The following is a 22,783-nucleotide window of genomic DNA, read 5'->3' as shown; positions in this document are numbered from 1 at the left end:
TAGTCCTTTTTAGCAGTATCTTATTTATTATTACTATTATTACAGTTATTCAATGTTTTATGTATTTATGCAAAATGCAGTCTGTTTTATTTTAGAATTATTAAAAGCTTGTTGGTTAATACAGTATATCAAACAGAGATATCTAATTCTATAGGGTCAATTGCTAGCCCTATCCTAAATCTGGAACAATGCTAAAGGAAAAAAAAATGCAATGGTAAGATTGAGTTGAAATGTCCTAACCACATGTGCACGTTGCTTGAGGCTATTTAAAGGTTGGTCAGTATATGACCAGTTAGACTAAGTGGCAATCTAAGTTAATTGTGACAGCAAAATCATAATGCTAATAGGGGCGGAGTGGTGGCTCTGAGGCTAAGGATCTGTGTTGGTATCCAGAAGGTTGCTGGTTCGAATATCCGTCACTGCCAAAAGAGATCCTACTCTGCTGCGCCCTTGAGCAAGACCCTTAACCTGTAATTGCTCCAGGGGTGCTGTACAATGGCTGACCCTGCGCTCTGACCCCAAGAGGTATGCGAAAACTAACAAATTCCTAATACAAGAAATTGTATATGGCAAAATAAAGAACAAAAAATATATATATATATTTTTTTTTCTTTTACAGTAATTCAGGTCCCTCAAATAAACACACTAGCCTGATATATTCACTAAATTTGATTGAACAAAAATATAACAATGTCCATTTCAACAAATATATCGTGAAAGTAATCTCACCTACTATATAAAACTTTTTAGTAAGCTAGAAGTGAACATGAGCTGTGTCATCGGTTAATTCACAGATGGTAATAAGCATTGAAGAAATGTATTTGTCAAGTTTTTATGAAAATTTTAACATAAATCTGGGAGACGCATCTGTTTTGAATTTGAACTAAATCAGTCTTCAAAAATGCTTTCATACCCTAGAGTTACAGCAATGTTATCATGTTCATCGTTTATTTAACTGTGCAGCATCTATGTGTCCTCATACTGCTTCTGTTGAAGGATTATTATTATTGTTGTTAACTTGCCAGCATCCTCCTGGTTATATGTTGATTGGGGAAAGTACAAATGCTTTACTGAACCAGAAAAAAGGTGGCAATTTAAACCTGTTATTATAATAAAAGAAAATTTGGCAGTGATATTTCATCATAAAACAAAGAGAAAGGAAACCAGCTTTTGTTTACGAGGATGGATGCTTAACGGTTTTAGCACAAAATGGCAGTAAATCAAGGATTTTAGGTTAAGTGAACCAGAACAGAATCAGAAGCAGAACGATACTTTTAGGGTGCTGAAAAAGTGTTTAAAATCTGTTTTTAGTACACCTGTTGATCATAAAGGACAGCAGTGGGGTTAAAAAATGTCCACTTTATTAATAAGAAAAAAAGGCAAATAATTCAAAATTACAAAATGCTGATCATGAAATTGATGAGCAAAAACAAATCTGCAAAACATAACAGAATTACATACTTAGTATGTCTGGAGTAACAGATACCAAAGTAACTTCTGGTTTTGCAGGCATCTGTTCATGAGCGGCAAGTGTTTTCAGGGTTTTTTCTGTACATTGCTATATTGTAGTTATTTGTACTTATTTATTTTGTTATTATTTGTTTTATTTTACTGTCATATATCTGTGCCGAAGCATACCAATCAACCTGCGTCTTTGTTTGCTTGCTTACAGACTATTTTCGATCTGTTTAATGAGCACTGCCCCTACTTGCTTTCTGCTGGTAATTACTTTGATACTCGCAGCAAGGCTCAATTAGCTCCTCCTTACTTAAGGCACTGTCATGGAAGTGTTAGCCCTTCTTGTGTGCAGCACAAGTGTGTAAAGACTATGAATCTTCCACTCAAGGACACCAGACAAGGCCAGAGACACTCCTACCTAACAAAGGTACTTCTTTTTTCATTTTAACATTCAGCATCAGAGAAAGGATAAAATTCCAGCGAGACATTCTAGACTGCAACAGCCTATGTCTCACAGAGACATGGCTGACTCTGGCAAATTGAAACACGGATGTGTGTGTCTTAAGTTATATTTAGTTCAGTTATAATTTATCACATATTTATGATTATTTTAATATATAATGTACCATACATACAATTTGTATGTGACAAATACAAGTTGATTGGATTTGATTTATGAAAGTCGGCACACATGTACCTAATAGCTTGAAATTTCTGTTTTTAAAATTTGACAGTATTACAAAACATTAGCATAATTATGTTTTAAAGTGCTGTTATTCCATCTGTCTGTCACAGTTCCCATTTGTTGGCAACACTGAAGTATACTGATACAAAAAAACAATATTAAATTAAAGAGTAATAAAAATGCATGTAAAAGCAGACAATAACTTTGAATATCTAGGGGGCTTCGCTCGCCCACCCCCGTGTTTGGTTCTCCGGATATACAATATAATAACTATTTTTTGTAGACTCCAAAATCACACAAGAAGTGCCGCAATTAGCTTTAACAGACCCTGCCTACTGACAGCCTTGACCCTCTAAGAAGACCAGAAAAAACTCCCAAAAAACCCTTGTAGGGAAAAAATCGAAGAAACCTTGGGAAAGGCAGTTCAAAGAGAGACCCCTTTCCAGGTCGTGCAGTGGGTGTCAAGAAGGGGGTCAATTCAATACAACACAGTACAATACATAGAAGAGAATAAACCCTCAATACAGTATAAAAATAAAAATTCTAGAAGTACGGAGTAGAATTTCACATGAGATGATATCACATAATATGATTTGGATTTGTTTTAAGTCCTGGAGACCTCATTCATCAAGCTGCCTCCCCCATTTTACAATTCCATATCTGAAATAGAGCTAATCCGATGAAAGTACCCCTCTTTCCCACGATTCTTGCGATCCTTCATCGGGGATGACTTTACCTTGGACAGGCAATATACAATTTAAAGAGATTGTAATTTTCTTGTGAATTATTACATATGCATTATTTTCACTTTTACTTTAAAAAAAAACTTTTGTAAAAACAATACTTGTCCTTTATTTACGGCCCCGTGCGTGGTTACATCTCTTTCTTGCCAGATGTATAATGCTGCTCGTGTTGTGAAGGGGGTTTGGCTAAATGCACGCTAACGATATGTCTTTGGATCATTTGCTGTCTTTTTGCTGCTTTCGAGCTGCCTCTTCTGCCTGTCGCATGTCGTTGTTTTAAGAGCTGGGAGCAAACGATACTTGTCTGCAAAATGCAATCTAACAACTGCTAGGTTTGATGTCTGTGAACTTCTTTTAAATGATGGCTCACTGCGCAGTCTCACGTGATGTTGCAAAAACAATAGTTGTCCTTTATTTCCAACCCTGGGCGTGGTTAAAGTCATTCTTGTGCAGGACGTATAATGCTGCTCCCATTGTCCGACTGGGGGTGGGGGGGATGTGCAAGAATTGCGAGGAGGGCAGCGCGACGATATTTTTAAAGTCTGTACTGCCGCTGATCCTTTTGCTATTTTGTGTCTCTGCTGCTCGCGTTGTGATTGCTTCTCCGTGATCATAAATATACACCTCATCGAATTGTGTTTTCTTTTAAATTAAACTTGTCATTGCTTTAACTGTTGCGGGTCCACAGATTCTCATACTGTATGTTCAATTATTGTGTAAAACTACGTTTTGTGCATTGAATGATGCAAATGCGAAAATACTTTTCTTCTGCTCTTTTCCTTTTATTTCTGACCTCGCTTTGACCTGCTATTTTTTCAATGACACCTGGTCCTGATTAATTTCCTTTTTTTTTTCACTAATGCGATAGTTTATTCGTCGACGTTTCATTTATAACATATTGCCCTTTATATGCACTGAGACACCTGTATCGGTGGTATGTGCTGCTTCCAGTTACACTACTGATTTTTTTTTTGCCCATTCTCTTTCGTCTCATGGGTCTTTAAAATGTCTTTCGGGAACTTCCTAGAAGTTTTACGTCTCGTCGCCTGGCTTTTACATTCCAGGATTTTCTTTTATATATAGAGAGATGTTAGCATTTACTCCCCCGGGTGTAATTGAAGAGTCGCATAGTGTGGGGGAGGAATGATCTCCTCAGCCTGTCAGTGGAGCAGCACAGTGACAGCAGTCTACCACTGAAGCTACTCCTCTGCCTGGAGATGACACAGTTCAGTGGATGCAGTGAATTCTCCATGATTGGCAGGAGTTTGCTTAGCGCCCGTCGCTCTGCTACAGATGTTAAACTATCCAGCTTCATTCCTACAATAGAGCCTACCTTCCTAACAAGTTTGTCCAGGCGTGAGACGTCCTTCTTCTTTATGCTGCCTCCCCAGCACACTACCGTGTTGAAGACGGCACTTGCCACATCCATCTGGAAGAACATCTGCAGCATCTTACTGCAGATGTTGAAGGATGCCAACCTTCTAAGGAAGTATAGTCGACTCTGACCTTTCTTACACAGAACATCAGTATTGGCAGTCCAGTCCAATTTGTCATCCAGCTGCACTCCCAGGTATTTATAGGTCTGTACCCTCTGCACACAGTCTCCTCTGATGATCATGGGGTCTATGAAGGGCCTGGGCCTCCTAAAATCCACCACCAGTTCCTTGGTCTTGCTGGTGTTCAGGTGTAAGGTGTAATATTTATGTATAACCTCAAATAACCTGGCCTACAAACATCCTACCCCAAATTTAGCCCAACGTGAAATGAGCCTTTCGGTCACTTCTTTACACTAAGTTATGAAAAGTAAAAAGTACACTAGAAGTCTTGCACCTGTCTTGCATCATTTAGTTCCAGGCTCCCTACTACCTAATTATTTTTAATGTTTTTTCTTTCTGTGTTTAATGCTTTACAGTTTGTGGAGGACTGCCGGCTTCTCATGCCGATCCTCACCCCCAGGCCGCCAGGAGGAGCCCTCCCGACAGCAGGATAGTGCCCCGAGGTCCAGCAGGGCCTCATGGACTTTGTAGTATTTATACACAGCCCTGCTGGATACCTTGGGGGCCACCAGGAGTCGCTGTGGGGGGGCTTATGGGCTCTTTTGTGCCCTATAACCCGGGAGTATGTCACGGTCATGTGACAGGAAGGAACGACGTGCTCCCGGGTTGAATAAAAGGACTGATTGCCCTGACCCAGAAGGAATTAGGAACTATGGATTGATGGGACAGAAACACCTCCGGGTCAGGGGCTATAAAAGGATGGTGCCTCAGTCCAGACACTGAGCTGTGCTGGGTGGGAGAGGAGCAAAGTGTCTGGGCGAGGAGGAGTGGTTATTGTGTTTATTGTAGTTGGTTTATTATATGAGTAGTGTGGAGGGTGCTTTTTGCACTGAAGAACAAAATAAAAGATCTTGGACTTTTACCTGGTGTTTGGAGTCATACCTGAGGGTTCAAGGGAGCACTAGCGCCCCCTACTGCCACAATTTATATATTATATGTCCACTTAAATATTTTGACCAAGTAGGGCAGGGTTGTATTTTTTAATTATTAAGAAACATTTGTCAAAAAACATCATAATTAAAAGTGACTATTCAAGAATTAAGTGTGTAATACTTTTTATCTCAGTCTTTCACAGTCTGCTTAAATATAAACACTGTTACAGTTCCTTCCTCTCAAGAGGACTAGGAACACAGGGACAAGACAAAGAACTTCAGATTCCTCAGAGAACCTTTTCAGAAAATGGTTATATGTGGCCCTGGAGAGAACTGGAAGATGTGGAGACCTGGCCTAGCATGGTATTGCCAACTTCAACAAAGAATTCACTTCTGGTCATCTGATTCCAACAACCAGCATAAAAGAGAGGCTGGATCAGTCCTACCTCAGCTCAGCTGCAAAAAGTGGAACTATTATTTGCTGTGCCAGCCAAAGGAATTATAGCCACAAAGAGCCCTGCCCTGAAAAATAGTGAAAAGGTAATATGAGAAGCCTTGTGAGGAACTGGTCTTTTGATTCAAAGACTATTCTTTGTTAATTATTACGAGAAGGTATGAGGAGATATGAAAAAAAACTACTTAAATAACTGAACTTTATTCCTTGTCTAATTACAAGTCATTCTACTACTTAAAATGATGAAAATCCTACTGAAAAATTCTGTGTCTCAGTTACTTGAGGAACTACAAGTGCTCACAACAGCTTTCATTACCTTTTACTTCAGAGATGTTTTTTGTGTTTATTAAGACAGACCCATTAATACTTTTGACAGATAATTCAATCCATACTTATGCACTTTAAATATTATACACTCACATAACAGAGAAGTCTTTTAATTAGTAAAGGTATTGAAAAATGGAAATATTTAATTAATAAATGTCAGCCTACTGTTAATTGTAGTGAAATTTATTGTGTAGTGTAGTGAATTTTTAATGTAATCTTTTATTAAAACAAACATTATAAATTAAATATAACAAACAAGGGCCAACAAAGTGAATCCTCCAATGAATACATTGATTTCCATCCCAGATAATGAAAACACAGGGGTTCAAAGGAACGAAATCTGAGCCTGGCAGTTTTTAACAAAAGAAAGAAACCAACTCTGGAAAGGCTGATGATCTTTTATAGTTTACACTTTCTACACACATCTAAATCACTGGTTACAACAAAGTTAGCATTACCAATAAGCATAACATTCCGAATGTGGAAGTAAAATAAGACTAGATGGAAAAAAACGGCAGACACATAACATAAAGTTTTGTATGGATTGTAATAAAATTAATAAAAAAAAAAAAAAGTTTAGAAAGGAGAGGAGACCATCCAGTCCTTAAAGATTGTTTGATTGCTGTCCCAATATCTTGTCCAGATACTTTTTCAAAGTTGTCACAGTATCCACTTTAAGAACATGACTTTGTGCTTTGTTCAAGATTTACACCACACATCACATAAAAATTGTTCCCTTGCTTCTATTTTTAATATATTTCCTCATAATTTTAACTGATGTCCTTGAGAATTTGATAAAATATGTAGAATTCTACTGGATCAACTTTAATGATGCCTCTGAGAACTGTCATTAGGTACTAATTCAATATTATCTGATCAAAACAAAAGAAGTTCGGTTTCCTTTGCCTGTACAGTGTGTGTCCTATTGACATATGGCTCAAGAACGCATGCACTTGGTTGTACTTTTCTGCATAGCTTCTAGAACTCCTACGTTCCTTTAAGTATAGTGATAAGAAATACATAGCATCATGTATATTTGCAGATTAGCCTCTCCAGAGCATTTTTGTTTTACAAAACAAAAATTAAATAGATTTAATATTTAACAAACTGTTAATGCAATCCAGTGGAAGTTTCTACTGCATTCTAGTATATCTCCTTGTAGGTAGCAATGAAGTTCAATCAATATTCATTACATCACTGTGGTCTACGTATGTATTAAACAAGCTTTGCGCCACAACACAACAATTTGTATAGTCCAAAAATCACATGAGGAATGCTTCAATGGGTTTTAACGGGTCCTGTATTTTGTTAGACTGGGTTCCTTGACTCACTAAAAAGACAAAAAATATTCCCAAAAAACCTTGTAGGGTTAAAAAATTTCAGGGAAAGACCCCCTTCCAGGAAGGCTGGGTGTGCAATAAGTGTCGAAATATTAAGTAAATACATAAACAGAACACAAATAATCCTATTCACAGAGCAAGATGGCCAATCTATCATTGCCACCTCAGAAATACAATAGTACAAATAATCTGTTCTTGTACAGCTATTAAGGCAAAATGCAAGAATAGATTATACCACTCATTAAATACAAAACTATACACATACTAATTCAAATACATATACTATACATAGCCTCCTTATGAAATACTACTTCATATGTTATATTTAATTTTATTTCTACTTATTATTAATATTATTATTATGTAATATTGTTTTCTTTTCTTTTTTATATGTTAATTATCAGACATGCAAGCTTGAGGAGTATTTCACAAGTATTGGTAAAGGAAAAATCGGGGAAAAATAACGAGCATGCACAGTCACTGAATTTTCTTTTCTCATTTTAGAATAGAGGAAAACCCCCTGGAAGATCAGTGAGAACACTTCCGCTTTAGAGCCGCAAGCATCACCTATTCTGCCTCCTTCTGTACATAAACTGCCATAAACCAAGAAGTCAGCATTCATTTTGGGACCTGTTTTGGAAGAAGATCAAGCTCCTTAAGATGACGCACACTTTCTGTTCTCAGACATACTTTCTGCTCTCAGAGAGCTTATGATAGATAGCTGGAGCATCACATCAGAAGTCCAAAAATCAACATCTAACCCATTTTTAGTATCTAAGCATTCTTTTGGATCCCATCCTTTATCTGTTTTTTTGTGTTTCATTCACATTACATTACACATTTTTAGTTTTTGCTTTTACAATTATAGTGTATTGGTCTAAGAGAAAAGTATTTCCTCGACTCTGCCTGGACAAATGCAAAGAACTTAGAGTAACTTAGCTATTAGAGACAGAGAGTGTTCATTGTAATGGATGCAGCTTCATGTATCCTCCCAAATTCTATTTGAGTTTTCATGCAAGAGCCTGCTATAGATTGTAGGCTCTCAATATAAGTATAAGATTTTTATTTGCATCATGATTGTGTTTTTTATTGTTGTTATAGCTTTCAAGTGGGACTGTAAGCATAACTACCATTTCACACTGAATTTCCCTACAGTGAACTTGGTTCATTTGTGAAGCTAATCATTCACTACGTAACACACTCCTTAGCTAGTTTATAAAAACAACAACACATAAGAAGTGTTTCAGAATCACGAAAGTTAATATATACTACATTATGATAAAAAACAACAAATTCACATTATGACACTACTGCCACAACTGTGGCTCATTAGTCATTTTAATACTCTCTTCACTCTGCAAACCTTCATACAGTATTTATTAAGCACACCATACTGATACTGCATAGTACACCATACCTTTCCAGCTCTTTAAATGATGATGTCTCTCCTTTTAAAAATCTCTGACAGTATTTATGAAATATACCATGTAGGGAAACAATCCTAACTGGCTCAAATTCTCAGAGTGACGCAACCTTGGACCTACTCTTAGGAGTAGTAGTAAAAGTTTTTTTTATTAGTTTTCCAAATGTAGGAAACTGCTCCAAACTTCACCATGATTTATGAGCACTTGTTGCCAGATGATCATGTTTAAGCTGAGATCAGCACACACATCCTGGGAAATACTGAATATTTTAGAAATGCTGGACAACAATGAACTAATGAAAAGACATTATATATTAAACAAATGGAATAATATTCATAACAAATCTTAAATGTTATGTGATCGCAAGCGAAATCGCAATTTCACCACACAGGTGGTCATGGATGCAAATTGTATTTTATAGCCAGCATATTACTCTGAAGATAAGAAGGGCTGGATGGGTGATGACAGTGAAATATCATATAGGTATTCTGAGCTTTGCATTCCATGAATCCTTGTACTGTTTGTACAGTCCTGACAAGGCTAAAGAAGGCAGACAGAGTCCCAGAGCACTGGATAAATAGAGTCTTGCAGACAATAAGGAGTGTTCACAGAAACAGATATGCCATGCAAATCTGGAAGACAATGATGAACACTGGAAGTGTAAACACGAGTTCAGTGACAGCATAAACCTTGGCCTATTTCAGTATACCTGCCATTTTACGAGGCATTTCCTGTGGCCATGACAGTGGGTAGGCAATTCTTCTGAAAGTACACCTGTGGACCATTCATTGTTAAATAAATATGCTTTACTCTCACTGAGTATGAATTTCTTGGCCTTTCCATCCTGGTGCTAGTTACACAATTATTTTTGATGTTGTTGCGACAAATACATGCAGCTTAGTGCAAAATGTATGTTTTCATTCTTCTTCTTTTCCTACTACTTTGAATATTATTGTTAGCATTAGTACCATGATTTCCAAGGAAACTATAAAACTCTTTCAATAATTCCAGTTTGCAGCTTGGGCTGCCATAAAATCATATCAGTCATTTTGAAATGGGAACTCCTACTTCTACCTGGTAGTGAGAGTAGGATGCTTCACCAATACTTCTCACGTCCTACTCTGAGGTTGTACATATTCTTATTCTAGTTAGACTTGCAATCCCTAGTAGCAATTCTAAGACAACTGATAAATATTACTACAGATTAATTATAAAAAGTAACCTTTAAAACAGCTAACATTTACATAAAAACTTCTATGTATTTATTATTCACTGACTTTTTTTAAATTGTGCTTTTCATTATATATAGTCAATGGAGGATACATACTAGCAAAATAGATTTACACTACATTTATTAATATATGTAAAATTACTCACATGCCCTTTAGAATTTTAAATGAGCCCACAGATCCAAAATTGCTAATTGAACATGTTGTAGAAGTGTCATCATTAACATCTTCCTCTTGAAAGCTGAAAATGTCATTTTCAACTTCAAGATGTTTTCCTTCAAAAAATGGTTTTTCATAGAGAATAGCCTGTTGATTTGATAAATATAAAACATTAAAAAGTTCAGTATCTGAAGGTAATCCATGACCATAGTAATTTCTGCATAGATACTTGCATACGGTGGGGTAAAATATTTATTTGGGGCACACATATAGCAATAATCTAACTCCTTTTGAAAAAAACTGTTCAGGCTCACAGCTGCTAAACCGGGGAGGTGTGTCTCAGTTTTAGAAAAAAATACATCAAGTATTCATTCTTTTTTAAGTTAAAAACCAATTAAGAATTGAGGGGAGATGGTAGGGGCAGCAACAACAGATTATCATTACACAGTGTCTCAACTTCATTGCATTAACACGTTCAAAATGGAGTAATTTAGTGTTGTAGAAAATCTAACATGTTTTACACTATGAGAAGAAACTAGAAACAGAAATTTACATGAAGATGATTAAAACTTATATTACAATAAAAATCAATAAAAAAAATAAACCAATTAAAATTATTCCCAAACACTGATAAAATACATTTTTTAAACACCTTAAATTTTGACTCATTACCAAACTTGCTTTACATTTAGATATTGATTTTTTTAATAGAAATAAAAGTAAATCTTTACCTTGGGCTCTGTGGGATGCTCTACTTTCATTCCACCCTGAAAGGAATACCGAGCACAGAATTGAGAATAATGGTAAGTTTTTCTATCCAGTGTATGCTTGAAATTATTTATTGATATTTAGGATTGATATTTCATGGTTTAATTCACATTAATATAAAGAGGACAGAAAATACTCCATTGTACAGCCACATTTGTCTTGATGACTAACAACAACAAAACTTTTCAAAAAGAAGGTACTATTCATTAATTCTAGAAAACATGATTGACTGAAAACAAAAATCTAATTACTAAGTTATGTAAACACCCATTATCACAAAATGTTTGGTACTGTAGAAGATTCTTTCATTTTCATATGATTCTGTTTACTTTTACATTTATTTTATCAATTTCATGATTTTTTTGCAATGAATACATTACAAATTCAGTAAGATACATAGCAATACCATGCATACAGTTAGGTCTGTAAGTATTTGGACATTGACACAATTTTCATAATTTCGGCTCTATATGCCACCACAGTGGATTTGAATTAAAGAAATAATTACATGAAAGAAGTAAATGCATTCTTTAATTTAAAAGGTTAAAAGGAAATATTGTCTGAGCCATTTAGGAATGATAGCCATTTTATTCATGGTCACCCAGATTTGGAGGCTCAAAAGTATTTGGTCAATTGACTGTCAAGCTGTTCCATAGCCAGGTGTAAGCAACCCCCTCATTATTTCATTAACTATTAAGCAGGGAGAAGGTCTGGAGTTGATTCTAAGTGTGGAATTTGCACATGGAAGCGGTTGCTCTTAACTCTAAATATGAGGTCCAATGAGCTGTCCATGCAAGTAAAACAGGCAATCACTAGGCAGAGAAAAAAAAACAAACCTATATGAGAGATAGCAGAAACACAAGTAGTGGTCAAATCAACCATTTGGTACATTCTGAATTAGACTCAGCAACACCTGAAGGCCTGTACAACAATGGAAGACTACCGTGATGTGATGATATAACTGCTGACATATTTGCAGGAGGATTTCTGAAGTTTACAGTGCTATACTCTCTGCTCAGATTCATACAAATTCTGCAAAACTGATAAGACAACACTTCACAGTACACATGGACAACAAGCCAAAACATACTCTATCAGCAAACCAAGTGCTTTTCAAGGCAAACAAGTGGAATACTCCTCAATTAGCAAGTCAATCAACTGAATATAATCCAATTGGACACATATTTCACTTGCTGAAGACAAAACTGAAGGCAGAAAGTCCAAACAAGTGGCACCTGAAGACAGCTGCAGTATTGGCCTGGCGAAGCATCAGTAAGGTGGAATCCCAGTACTTGGAGAAGACTATGGGTTCCAGCCTTCATTGACTGAAAAGGATTTTCAACCAAGTATGACAAATGATTCTTATGTTCATAATTATGTTAGTTTGCCCAAATACTTTTCAGTCCCTGAAAATGGGGGGATCATGCATAAAAGTGGCTGTCTTTTCTAAATGGCTCATACAATGTTTTTGTTAAAAGCTTTAAATACTTATGGACCTAACTGTATATACCATGTTTGTGAAGACATACAGTTAGGTCCATAAATATTTGGACAGAGACAACTTTTTTCTAATTTTGGTTCTGTACATTACCACAATGAATTTGAAATGCAGGCTTTCAGCTTTAATTCAGTGGGTTGAACAAAAAGATTGCATAAAAATGTGAGGCAACTAAAACATTTTTTTAACACAATCCCTTCATTTCAGGGGCTCAAAAGTAATTGGACAATTGGCTCAAAGGCTATTTAATGGGCAGGTGTGGGTAACTCCGTCGTTATGTCATTATCAATTAAGCAGATAAAAGGCCTGGAGTTGATTTGAGGTGTGGTGCTTGCATGTGGAAGATTCTGCTGTGAACAGACAATATGCGGTCAAATGAGCTCTCCATGCAGGTGAAAGAAGCCATCCTTAAGCTGCGAAAACAGAAAAAACCCATCCGAGAAATTGCTACAATATTACAAGTGGCAAAATCTACAGTTTGGTACATCCTAAGAAAGCAAGCCAGCACTGGTGAACTCAGCAACGCAAAAAGACCTGGATGTCCACGGAAGACAACAGTGGTGGATGATGTCAGAATCATTTCCATGGTGAAGAGAAACCCCTTCACAACAGCCAACCAAGTGAACAACACTCTCCAGGGTGTAGGCGTATCGATATACAAGTCTACCATAAAGAGAAGACTGCATGAAAGTAAATACAGAGGGTGCACTGCAAGGTAACAATGCAATGCACTCATAAACCTCAAGAATAGAAAGGCTAGATTGGACTTTGCTAAAGAACATCTAAAAAAGCCAGCACAGTTCTGGAAAAACACTCTTTGGACAGATGAAACCAAGACCAAGCTCTACCAGAATGATGGCAAGAAAAAAGTATGGAGAAGGTGTGGAACAGCTCATTATCCAAAGCATACCACATCATCTGTAAAACACGGTGGAGGCAGTGTGATGGTTTGGGAGTGCATGGCTGCCAGTGGCACTGGGACACTAGTGTTTATTGATGATGTGACACAGAACAGAAGCAGCCGAATGAATTCTGAGGTGTTCAAAGACATACTGTCTGCTCAAATCCAGCTAAATGCAGTCAAATTGATTGGGTGGCGTTTCATGATACAGATGGACAATGACCCAAAACATACAGCCAAAGCAACCCAGGAGTTTATTAAAGCAAAGAAGTGGAAAATTCTTGAATGGCCAAGTCAGTCACCTGATCTTAACCCAATTGAGCATGCATTTCACTCTTTGAAGACTAAACTTCGGATAGAAAGGCCCACAAACAAACAGCAACTGAAAGCCGCTGCAGTAAAGGCCTGGCAGAGCATTAAAAAGGAGGAAACCCAGCATCTGGTGATGTCCATGAGTTCAAGTCAGCAAAGGGTTTTCAACCAAGTATTAGAAATGAACATTTTATTTCCAGTTATTTAATTTGTCCAATTACTTTTGAGCCCCTGAAATAAAGGGATTGTGTTAAAAAATGCTTAAGTTTCCTCACATTTTTATGCAATCTTTTTGTTCAACCCACTGAATTAAAGCTGAAAGTCTGCACTTCAACAGCATCTGAGTTGTTTCATTTAAAATTCATTGTGGTAATGTACAGAACCAAAATTAGAAAAAAGTTGTCTCTGTCCAAATATTTATGGACCTAACTGTATGTCTTCACAAACATGGTATATACAGTTAGGTCCATAAGTATTTAAAGCTTTTAACAAAAACATTGTATGAGCCATTTAGAAAAGACAGCCACTTTTATGCATGATCCCCCCATTTTCAGGGACTGAAAAGTATTTGGGCAAACTAACATAATTATGAACATAAGAATCATTTGTCATACTTGGTTGAAAATCCTTTTCAGTCAATGAAGGCTGGAACCCATAGTCTTCTCCAAGTACTGGGTTTCCACCTTACTGATGCTTCGCCAGGCCAATACTGCAGCTGTCTTCAGGTGCCACTTGTTTGGACTTTCTGCCTTCAGTTTTGTCTTCAGCAAGTGAAATATGTGTCCAATTGGATTATATTCAGTTGATTGACTTGCTAATTGAGGAGTATTCCACTTGTTTGCCTTGAAAAGCACTTGGTTTGCTGATAGAGTATGTTTTGGCTTGTTGTCCATGTGTACTGTGAAGTGTTGTCCTATCGGTTTTGCAGCATTTGTATGAATCTGAGCAGAGAGTATAGCACTGTAAACTTCAGAAATCCTCCTGCAAATATGTCAGCAGTCATATCATCACATCACGGTAGTCTTCCATTGTTGTACAGGCCTTCAGGTGTTGCTGAGTCTAATTCAGAATGTACCAAATGGTTGATTTGACCACTACTTGTGTTTCTGCTATCTCTCATATAGGTTTGTTTTTTTTTCTCTGCCTAGCGATTGCCTGTTTTACTTGCATGGACAGCTCATTGGACCTCATATTTAGAGTTAAGAGCAACCGCTTCCATGTGCTGAAAGTCTACACTTCAACTGCATCTGAGTTGTTTCATTTAAAATTCATTGGGGTAATGTACAGAACCAAAATTAGAAAAAAAGTTGTCACTGTCCAAATATTTATGGACCTAACTGTAAATTATTAGTATAAGGATCAGTGATTATTGTGGTGTAAGGATCTTCTTTGTTTGTAAGTACTATTTGAAATGTTGTGGTTTTGTGGATCTTTTTGCTTTACCTTTTGACTTTGTCTCTGATCTTGTTAGTCATTGCCTACTTTTTCCAATGTTCCCCCATTTTCTTGACATATTTGATCTTCTCTTGTTTATTTAATAAATCCTTTAGATTTAAAGAACATTTTTTTTGTTTTTGTCCTTCGTGCCAGAAATTTACAGTCATCCTCTCCCTTGAAGGGCACTTTATATCTGGGACATTTAAAAGTATTTTCAGTTTTTAAAGTTTGGCCCAATTTTGTGCAAGTTCTTGAAGACTGCAGTTCAAATTTGGAGTTAGGTTGCCTGAGTGGGACCTTTTTCTATGGTTGAGCTGTGAGGGCATGGTCAGGATTTTGTATATTTAGAGGTTTCTTGACCCTTTTTTAGAATCTTTTGTATTTCAAATTGCTGTGATAAAATGTATTACTTTCAATTTCCTTTTCATGTCACAAGCTTGCCTCTGAAATGTGAAAAGCATGTTTTCTTAAATCAAAAATTTGTGCCTTCAAAGTGGACATATTTAGTACATTTTAGGGCTTTTTGCTCACATTTGGAATAGTGTCCCTTAAAGCCATTTTAAACTACAAAAGTGGGCATTATATTTGTTAAAGTTTATAAAAAATTCTTTGCTTACAATTTTAAAATTCAACAATAATCCATGAAACACTGGTAAGGTTGTTAAGGCAAAATTTAAGACAAATGTTTGAAAACAAATGTTTGAAACTATTTCTCTTTAGTGCAGTAGTGCATAATGTGATGCCAAATATACATTAAAGAAGCACCTAGAAGACATGACTACATTTTTTAATCATTAGGTAAGTAGCAAATGACAACCTATGTTGTGGTGAATGGACTTTTCTCATCACTCTTCTTATGCCCTTATGTTTATTCATACTGTTTACTCCAAGTAACACTTATGCTCAACGAAAACATTCAAACAAGCTTAATCACCTCTCTTCATTATTTCCTTAAGTTTCAGCAAAGCCTAAAGGTTCTAATAATTTTTGGCCACACTTCACATACTATATTTTAATTTATGTTTCTAGGGTGTGTTTCCCTTAACTTTGGTGCCCCCTGTACATGTAATGTGTTATGCAAGGGGGCCCACCGCCTCCATAAATGCACAAGGACAATCACATAAATTCAAATCACACAATGAATTCAAGTTACAATCCTTTGTCATGACATCGTCATGCATCATTTTTCTGCAAGCAACATTAACTACAGCAAAATATACAGTAGATGCCATAATTTTAACTTCCACATTAATAATTTAAATGACTACATGATAGTATAAATATCACCAAACAGAACAGAAGAGATCAAGCCAAGAATAATCATGCTTTTTATTTCTTACCATTTTCAGTGGTCGCAGTGACCTCACAATAGAGTGCTGGGAATTCCAGTATTCTGGATTTGGGTATGTACCAGGCAGTAAAACAGCTGGGATCCCCTGGAAGTCAGGCTCTGCAAAAATAAACCATCTAAGGAAGAAATAAAAAAAATTAAAAAACATCACATTAATGGTCATATGTACATGCATGATTGATTGACAGAGAGGACAAGTATTAATTTGTTGTCAGTAGTAATTTTGATAATATAATTTCTTTGCAAGTTGTACATGGAGAAATTAAATGACTTGCTCAGTGTCCAACATGTTAGACTACCTTCTGCATCTTAATTTGCACAAAAAGAAAAACAAACTGTCTTCAGCACACTGTTACAAAAGCCAAAATGTAGAGACTATGCTTTCTCTTTTAAGGACTATACTAATGCAGCTACATTAAATATTTGTTTAAATAAAAGAACCACAAAAAGTCTATTCCCACTGGAGGTTGCCACAATAAAAGAAGAACATTTCTACCTTCAAACAAAATGAGTGAGTTTCAACTAGACTTAAACATTAAGTATACATCTGACAATCACCCTCGAAAATAATCAAGAAATACTACTTCACAAAACAGATTCTCTTAGCAGATGTCTGATTTTCTTTTCTTTTTCATTTTTGTGTTATGATGGTATAGGTGATAAGCTGCAACAAAAAAAGAGATTCTAGCCAAAATGCTTATTTTATGTATTCACCAATATATGCATACACATAATCGGTTAAAGTAAATAACCCAATTAAGGCAGAAACCAGGTTTCTAAATATCCCGTGTTTACATTGGCTAGTAATCTCCTGAACTTTCCTTGTCAAAACTCAGATGTCATTACACTACTCAAAAAAAAGAGTTAAACATCAACAATGGCCACTGTGAATCCAAAAATAAGCATGATGCCTGTTGTAATTTTCTTGTGTTTTATAAATATGTATAGTCAAACTGACACTTTATTTATAGATTTCAGTTACAGGTTTACATGCAGCAAACTCTTTTCTGCCTGGCTGTGCAACTGTGCCCTGCAAAGGACTCGGTATGTGTGCTTCTTGTCTTACACCCAGTGCTGCTGCGATAACAACATAGACATTTTTACTTCAATAAAATACATGTTAGGTTACTTGTTAGTTTAAAATGTTATCTGACTACTTAATGCATGCTAATTTTAACATGTTACTCTACTGCTCTTGAGATTGTGTTAAAGAGTTTAGCACTGTACATTCAGTGCTTTGTATTCATCAATACAAAGTTAGCATTTTCTGAAACACTGAGATGGATTATTTCATCTAGGAGAAAGAATAATGCGAATGCCCAAACATTTGCCTCTAGAAATGTACTATGTGGATGCTTCTGCCCATACCTGCTGAAAGCATGGGCAAAGCAAAAACATGCCAAGGCCGAGTACAAAATCCTTAGCAACAACCTGGTTATGGGCTTACACGGCCAAAATCGAATTGCTCACTAAGAAATCTACATCTTTTAGTCAAGTTTCAAGAAAGACAATAACAAAATTTCTCTAATCAGAAAATGGGTTTACATGGCATTTTATAAATCAGGCTTCTGTGAATAATCAGGTTTTTTAAGTGCATGTAAACATGGTAAATGTTTACAGTTGGTAGACCTTAGTTTAATTTGCTTAGTTTTTGTTTTATAAAGGAATGACTGTGGACTGTTTTGTTTAAATTGAACGGGTGTCCTATTTGGTGTGTTGAAATGTTGTATTTGAATAATAAAGTAGTATAAATTATTAAATTAAAAATACAAATTATAAAAACATTTTTTGACAGTGCTACATCAAATGCTAGGAATGAAGCAAGCATACAAACACAATCATGGGGTGAAAGTGATGGATAGGTCAACAGACATATGCTTCACAAAGTTAAATCATAGGCTAATTTACAGGATTTAGTTTAATAGCCCAGCAATTGTGCATTTGAAGGTCATATCTCAAAATATTAAAGAAAAATTAAAATACCAAGACAACTGCTTTCCATTTGTTGTAGTTCACTGTCCCCTGATGAGTCAAACGGATTAACAGATAATAGAAAAATGATTTTTCAGATCTATCCAAACAGATATTTAGAAAAAGAAAATATTATAATCTGGTTCAACTCTGCAACTCAACATTTTTTGTATACCGTGTAAAAAGGAGAAAAAATAGATGGTGAAGCTGCATCATAACAAATGAAAACAGATTCATTTCTACTTATCTTACTAATTTCTTGCCAAGCACCTTCAACAGATACTCAATGGCCTGTAAGAATACTAGTCAACAGAACAGCTCCCACAGGTTAAATTAAACTCTGTCTGGAAAAAAAACAAACTTCGGTTTATGGGACATGGGAACGTCCAAAGATACCTTAGTAAAGAGAGGTAAAGGTGTCAAAATGATGGCGGCTGTGGGCAAAAATTCCTCAGAAAATAGCAGTAGCGTTTAGTGTTAGACCAATTAATTGACATCAAGCAAGAAAATGGTGTGCCGACGATAGCAGTCCATTTAAAATAATTTTTCTGCAATGAAAAAAAAAAAGAGTGTGGAAAACATCTGGAGAGCTATATTTAATGAGATCACTCTCAGACCAAGAACAGTGTGTTTATTCATAAAATGTTTGGGGGTGCTTAAAGTGAACAATATACTTTGAATGTGTTTCAGATTGTACATCCTTCTGGACTTTGATTCATTGCAATATTGTCAGACTAATCATCAAGAGGTTCCACTAATTCTGTTTCTACAAATGGTATCTGCTGAGAATGTACAGTACAAAAGCTGCAAACAATTATCATATTCACCTAGGATCACACCTAACATATTACTGAAGTGGACTTTGAACAAATAAGTATAACATTAAATGACTTGTCTTGAGGGTGTATGGTCCATATTGTATCCCTCTTCCGATAAAGAAGATGAGTACATGTCAGGTCTGAACAAGTACGGAGATAGATTATACCCACTTCCTCCCAAAACTAATGCAACCTAAAATCCCACCTTCTAATGGCAGACTATTAGCACTGTAGTTCAACCATATTACTGTGAGCCTATAATCACAGATGATTTGAACATTTAAGGAAGGATATCTTCGTCTACAAACACAGTTTTGTGGTATGTTGAAGGGAGACTTAATCTTGATATGTGTGCCCTGAAAGGCGCCTATCACATTTAGAAGACCATACATTAAATTAAATTGTCATTTGACTGTCTGCAGTTCTTTATCTTAAGCAATTGAATATACTGAAGTACAATGACTGTTAGTTAGTTGCACATACAGAAGACTGAGTGGCTTACTGAAATACTCCTTTCTCTTGTGTCTTCTGCTGCAACATTCTAAAAAGAACTTCTAGCAAGGCATTTTACAGTAACCAGATCTTGCACATATGTGGTCTGACTGTATTGTCTTCTTGTCTATCTGTTAAAGCAAGGTCACAGTGCAACAAATATTTGAAAAATGTCATACTTTTTAAAAAAAACATTTTTACTATTTCCAACACACTGTACAATACAATTTTCAAAATCTATTTGCTTTTGTGGTATGTCTTCATAACTTTTGACAAATTCTTGCACGTGTTAAGAACAAGGCACTTAGTAAAGTGATCATTTGCCATCTGCTGACGTGATGAGAACAGTATAGATTGAACCATTCCAAAAAGTTTCTCACTACCTATACACCTAATCTTTTTAATAACATGAGTTGGTTTTTCGAGAAAGCCTGTGAAGGTCTAGAGAGCTCTTCTCACAGGTATAAGGTATTTGAGGATGTAAACAAGATGAAGTGCTTACTTTCTGGAAAATGGTTGAACATAATATAGAACACTTTCCATATTAGGAATAGATAATAAAAAGCTGTCAGAGTTAACATGCAAAAGCATTTATAAAGGACACCACACTTATGCTTCATGTTCAACACAGAGAATGTCTGAATTCACATCCCTTTGGTCCACTACATTATAAAACTTAATATATGTTTATCTAAATGCATTTTCAATATACAACATATATGTCTTTCTGTTTAATACTTTAGCATGAAATCTATAGACTATTTTATGTAATATTGGCTATTTCACTAATTCATCTTTTTGGCTTGAATATGTGTTTTATTTAATTGTTTGTAGCACCATTTAATACGCATGGGATATTTTAAATTGTAAATCTTAATGGTATTATTCTGAAACATTGGGGACACAGAGACCCTGAAACTATCACTTTAGCTTTACTCTTCGTAATTCACTTTTTTTTGGTCAAGTAAGTCCTGCTTAGCTTCAAATATTTAGTAAATGCATTTCATTTTCATAATTATTAGTTTTTGCTTTTAGATACATCTAACATTTCTCTCACCACACCCTTTCTCTAGGTGTGACTAACAATGGTGATGTATACAGAAAGAATGAATTTAGCATGCATAAACTCGAAAGCAAAATTCCAAGGATCTTTACAAATTGGTTATCAACATTCATGAAGAGAGGGGGACTGTTTTACAGTACATTTTAATTGAATGTTCTATAATAGAGCATGTATCAACAGACTAAATAAATCTATACTTAAGAATACTGGGTTGCCAACTACTCCTACCAACAGTACTTCTAATTTAACTAGGAAGCAAATAGTATGACTACATAGTATTTATGGCAGTATGTGCATCAGAGTTATGCCATACAAGAATCACATTTTGATAAAAATGAGAGAAGTACATCAAAGAATGTTACAGAGGGGAGGCCAGTGTTATCTGACTTACACTTAAACATTACCACATGCTGCACCATAACTACAGAATGATTAGCACGGCGACATGGCAACTGAATTGCTAGCCATGCCTAGTAATGATGAAGTGCTGGTGTAATAAGGCAACTGTGCACCATTCTTTAGAACGTTCATGGATAATCTCACTAGATCTATAAAGAGTAAATTTACATAAACAGTAGTTACTTTTGCAAGGAAAGGTGCAACAAGACCTAAAGTCATGGCTACTTGGGAAAAAATTAAGATTATGGCTACCTGGGAAAAAAAATAAAATCTGCGGTGGTGAGAAATAGTTGCACTGTTCTCTAAACTATTTATAGTTAAAAATTGCCGAGATAGAGTGCTCCTCTTTTCCAGATAAAAACAGTCACCCAGTCATACATCCAACACAGATATTTTCAATCATTAGACAGACCCTAAACATTTTAGCATTATTAATTCTTCAACACTGACAATGCTGTTAGTAAATTTCAGCTTCTTTCCTGTTGCATTCATTCCAAGTACTGCCAAAGCATCTTTAGGAGTGTTCTGATATTAAATTTTTCACATTGCATGTAGTTTGCACTGCAATTAGGCATTCTGTAAAATACTGTCCAGTTCTTCATTGAGAAAGACATAAACAGAGCATTTTGGGTTGGAAGTATAATTAAGGTCCTTACTCCACCATCATAAAAATTAATTTGACATGCTGCACTATGATTACGATATTAATAGAAACCAGATTAAATAGTAAAAAGGATCAACAAAGGATGACTAAGTTACAAAAAAAAAACTATTAACAAAAGATAAATCAAGGCAAATTATCCAAAGAAAGGATTATGAATACCAACATCAAGAAACTAAATTCAAGGAAGAGACCCATACAAACCCATGACTCAACATAAAGTTACCAAGTAACCTAACATACACATCTTCATACTCATATAAATTTTTTTTTTCTATTACAAATGTATATCTACTGTGTGTAGCCCACTTTTCCACAAAATTAACAATATGCGGAAAATACTTAATAAAAAAACGAAGTTGTAACACCACAGTATTTGGGTTACATGTTTACCTCGGATTCCGCTTAGTAATAGTTATGATCTGTTCAGTTTTCGATTGATTTGCAAATATTTTGTGTCATTATTTACAACAAAGAAGAACAGACATAGAGTAATGCAAAACAAATTACTAAATATTCCTCTCTCATTTTTGTACTCATTTATAAAAGCAAGTAGGGATGTCACAATACCAACATCCATGAAATTTCACAACACTTGATAAATTTCATGGCAATAACAGAAATCCTATTCAACCATTTTTTATTAGAAGTACTTCCATTACTAAAGTGAACAATATTGTGCCTTTTTCTGAATTATATAATAAATTATATTATTATAAATTATATAATAATAAAAAAAATATATGAATACTAATACATTCACTTATTTGGCTGAAACCTTTATCCAAAGTGACTTGCAACATTCAAGATACAACTGATTCCATTTTTTATTTTTCAAATAGGAGCTAAGACAGGCGAAGTGACC

At 35.5% G+C, this 22,783-nt stretch overlaps 1 protein-coding gene across 2 annotated transcripts in view; it reads right to left on the bottom strand.

The window, feature by feature from the left end:
* The window catches only part of crybg1a (crystallin beta-gamma domain containing 1a), a 327,674-nt gene that overhangs the window by 27,805 nt on the left and 277,086 nt on the right, over positions 1-22,783 (bottom strand). For both annotated transcript variants that reach the window (XM_039747873.1, XM_039747874.1), the window contains 3 exons: positions 16,504-16,630; positions 10,979-11,014; positions 10,237-10,394 (listed from right to left, as the gene is read on the bottom strand). In XM_039747873.1, coding sequence (XP_039603807.1) covers positions 10,237-10,394; positions 10,979-11,014; positions 16,504-16,630 — 321 coding nt within the window. The remainder of the gene's footprint in view (positions 1-10,236; positions 10,395-10,978; positions 11,015-16,503; positions 16,631-22,783) is intronic.

Source organism: Polypterus senegalus, chromosome 3 (genome assembly GCF_016835505.1).
Source record: "Polypterus senegalus isolate Bchr_013 chromosome 3, ASM1683550v1, whole genome shotgun sequence".
In the NCBI taxonomy this organism is placed as follows: domain Eukaryota; kingdom Metazoa; phylum Chordata; class Cladistia; order Polypteriformes; family Polypteridae; genus Polypterus; species Polypterus senegalus.
Note: the sequence above shows the minus strand (reverse complement) of the source record. Positions and strands in the feature narration are given on the sequence as shown.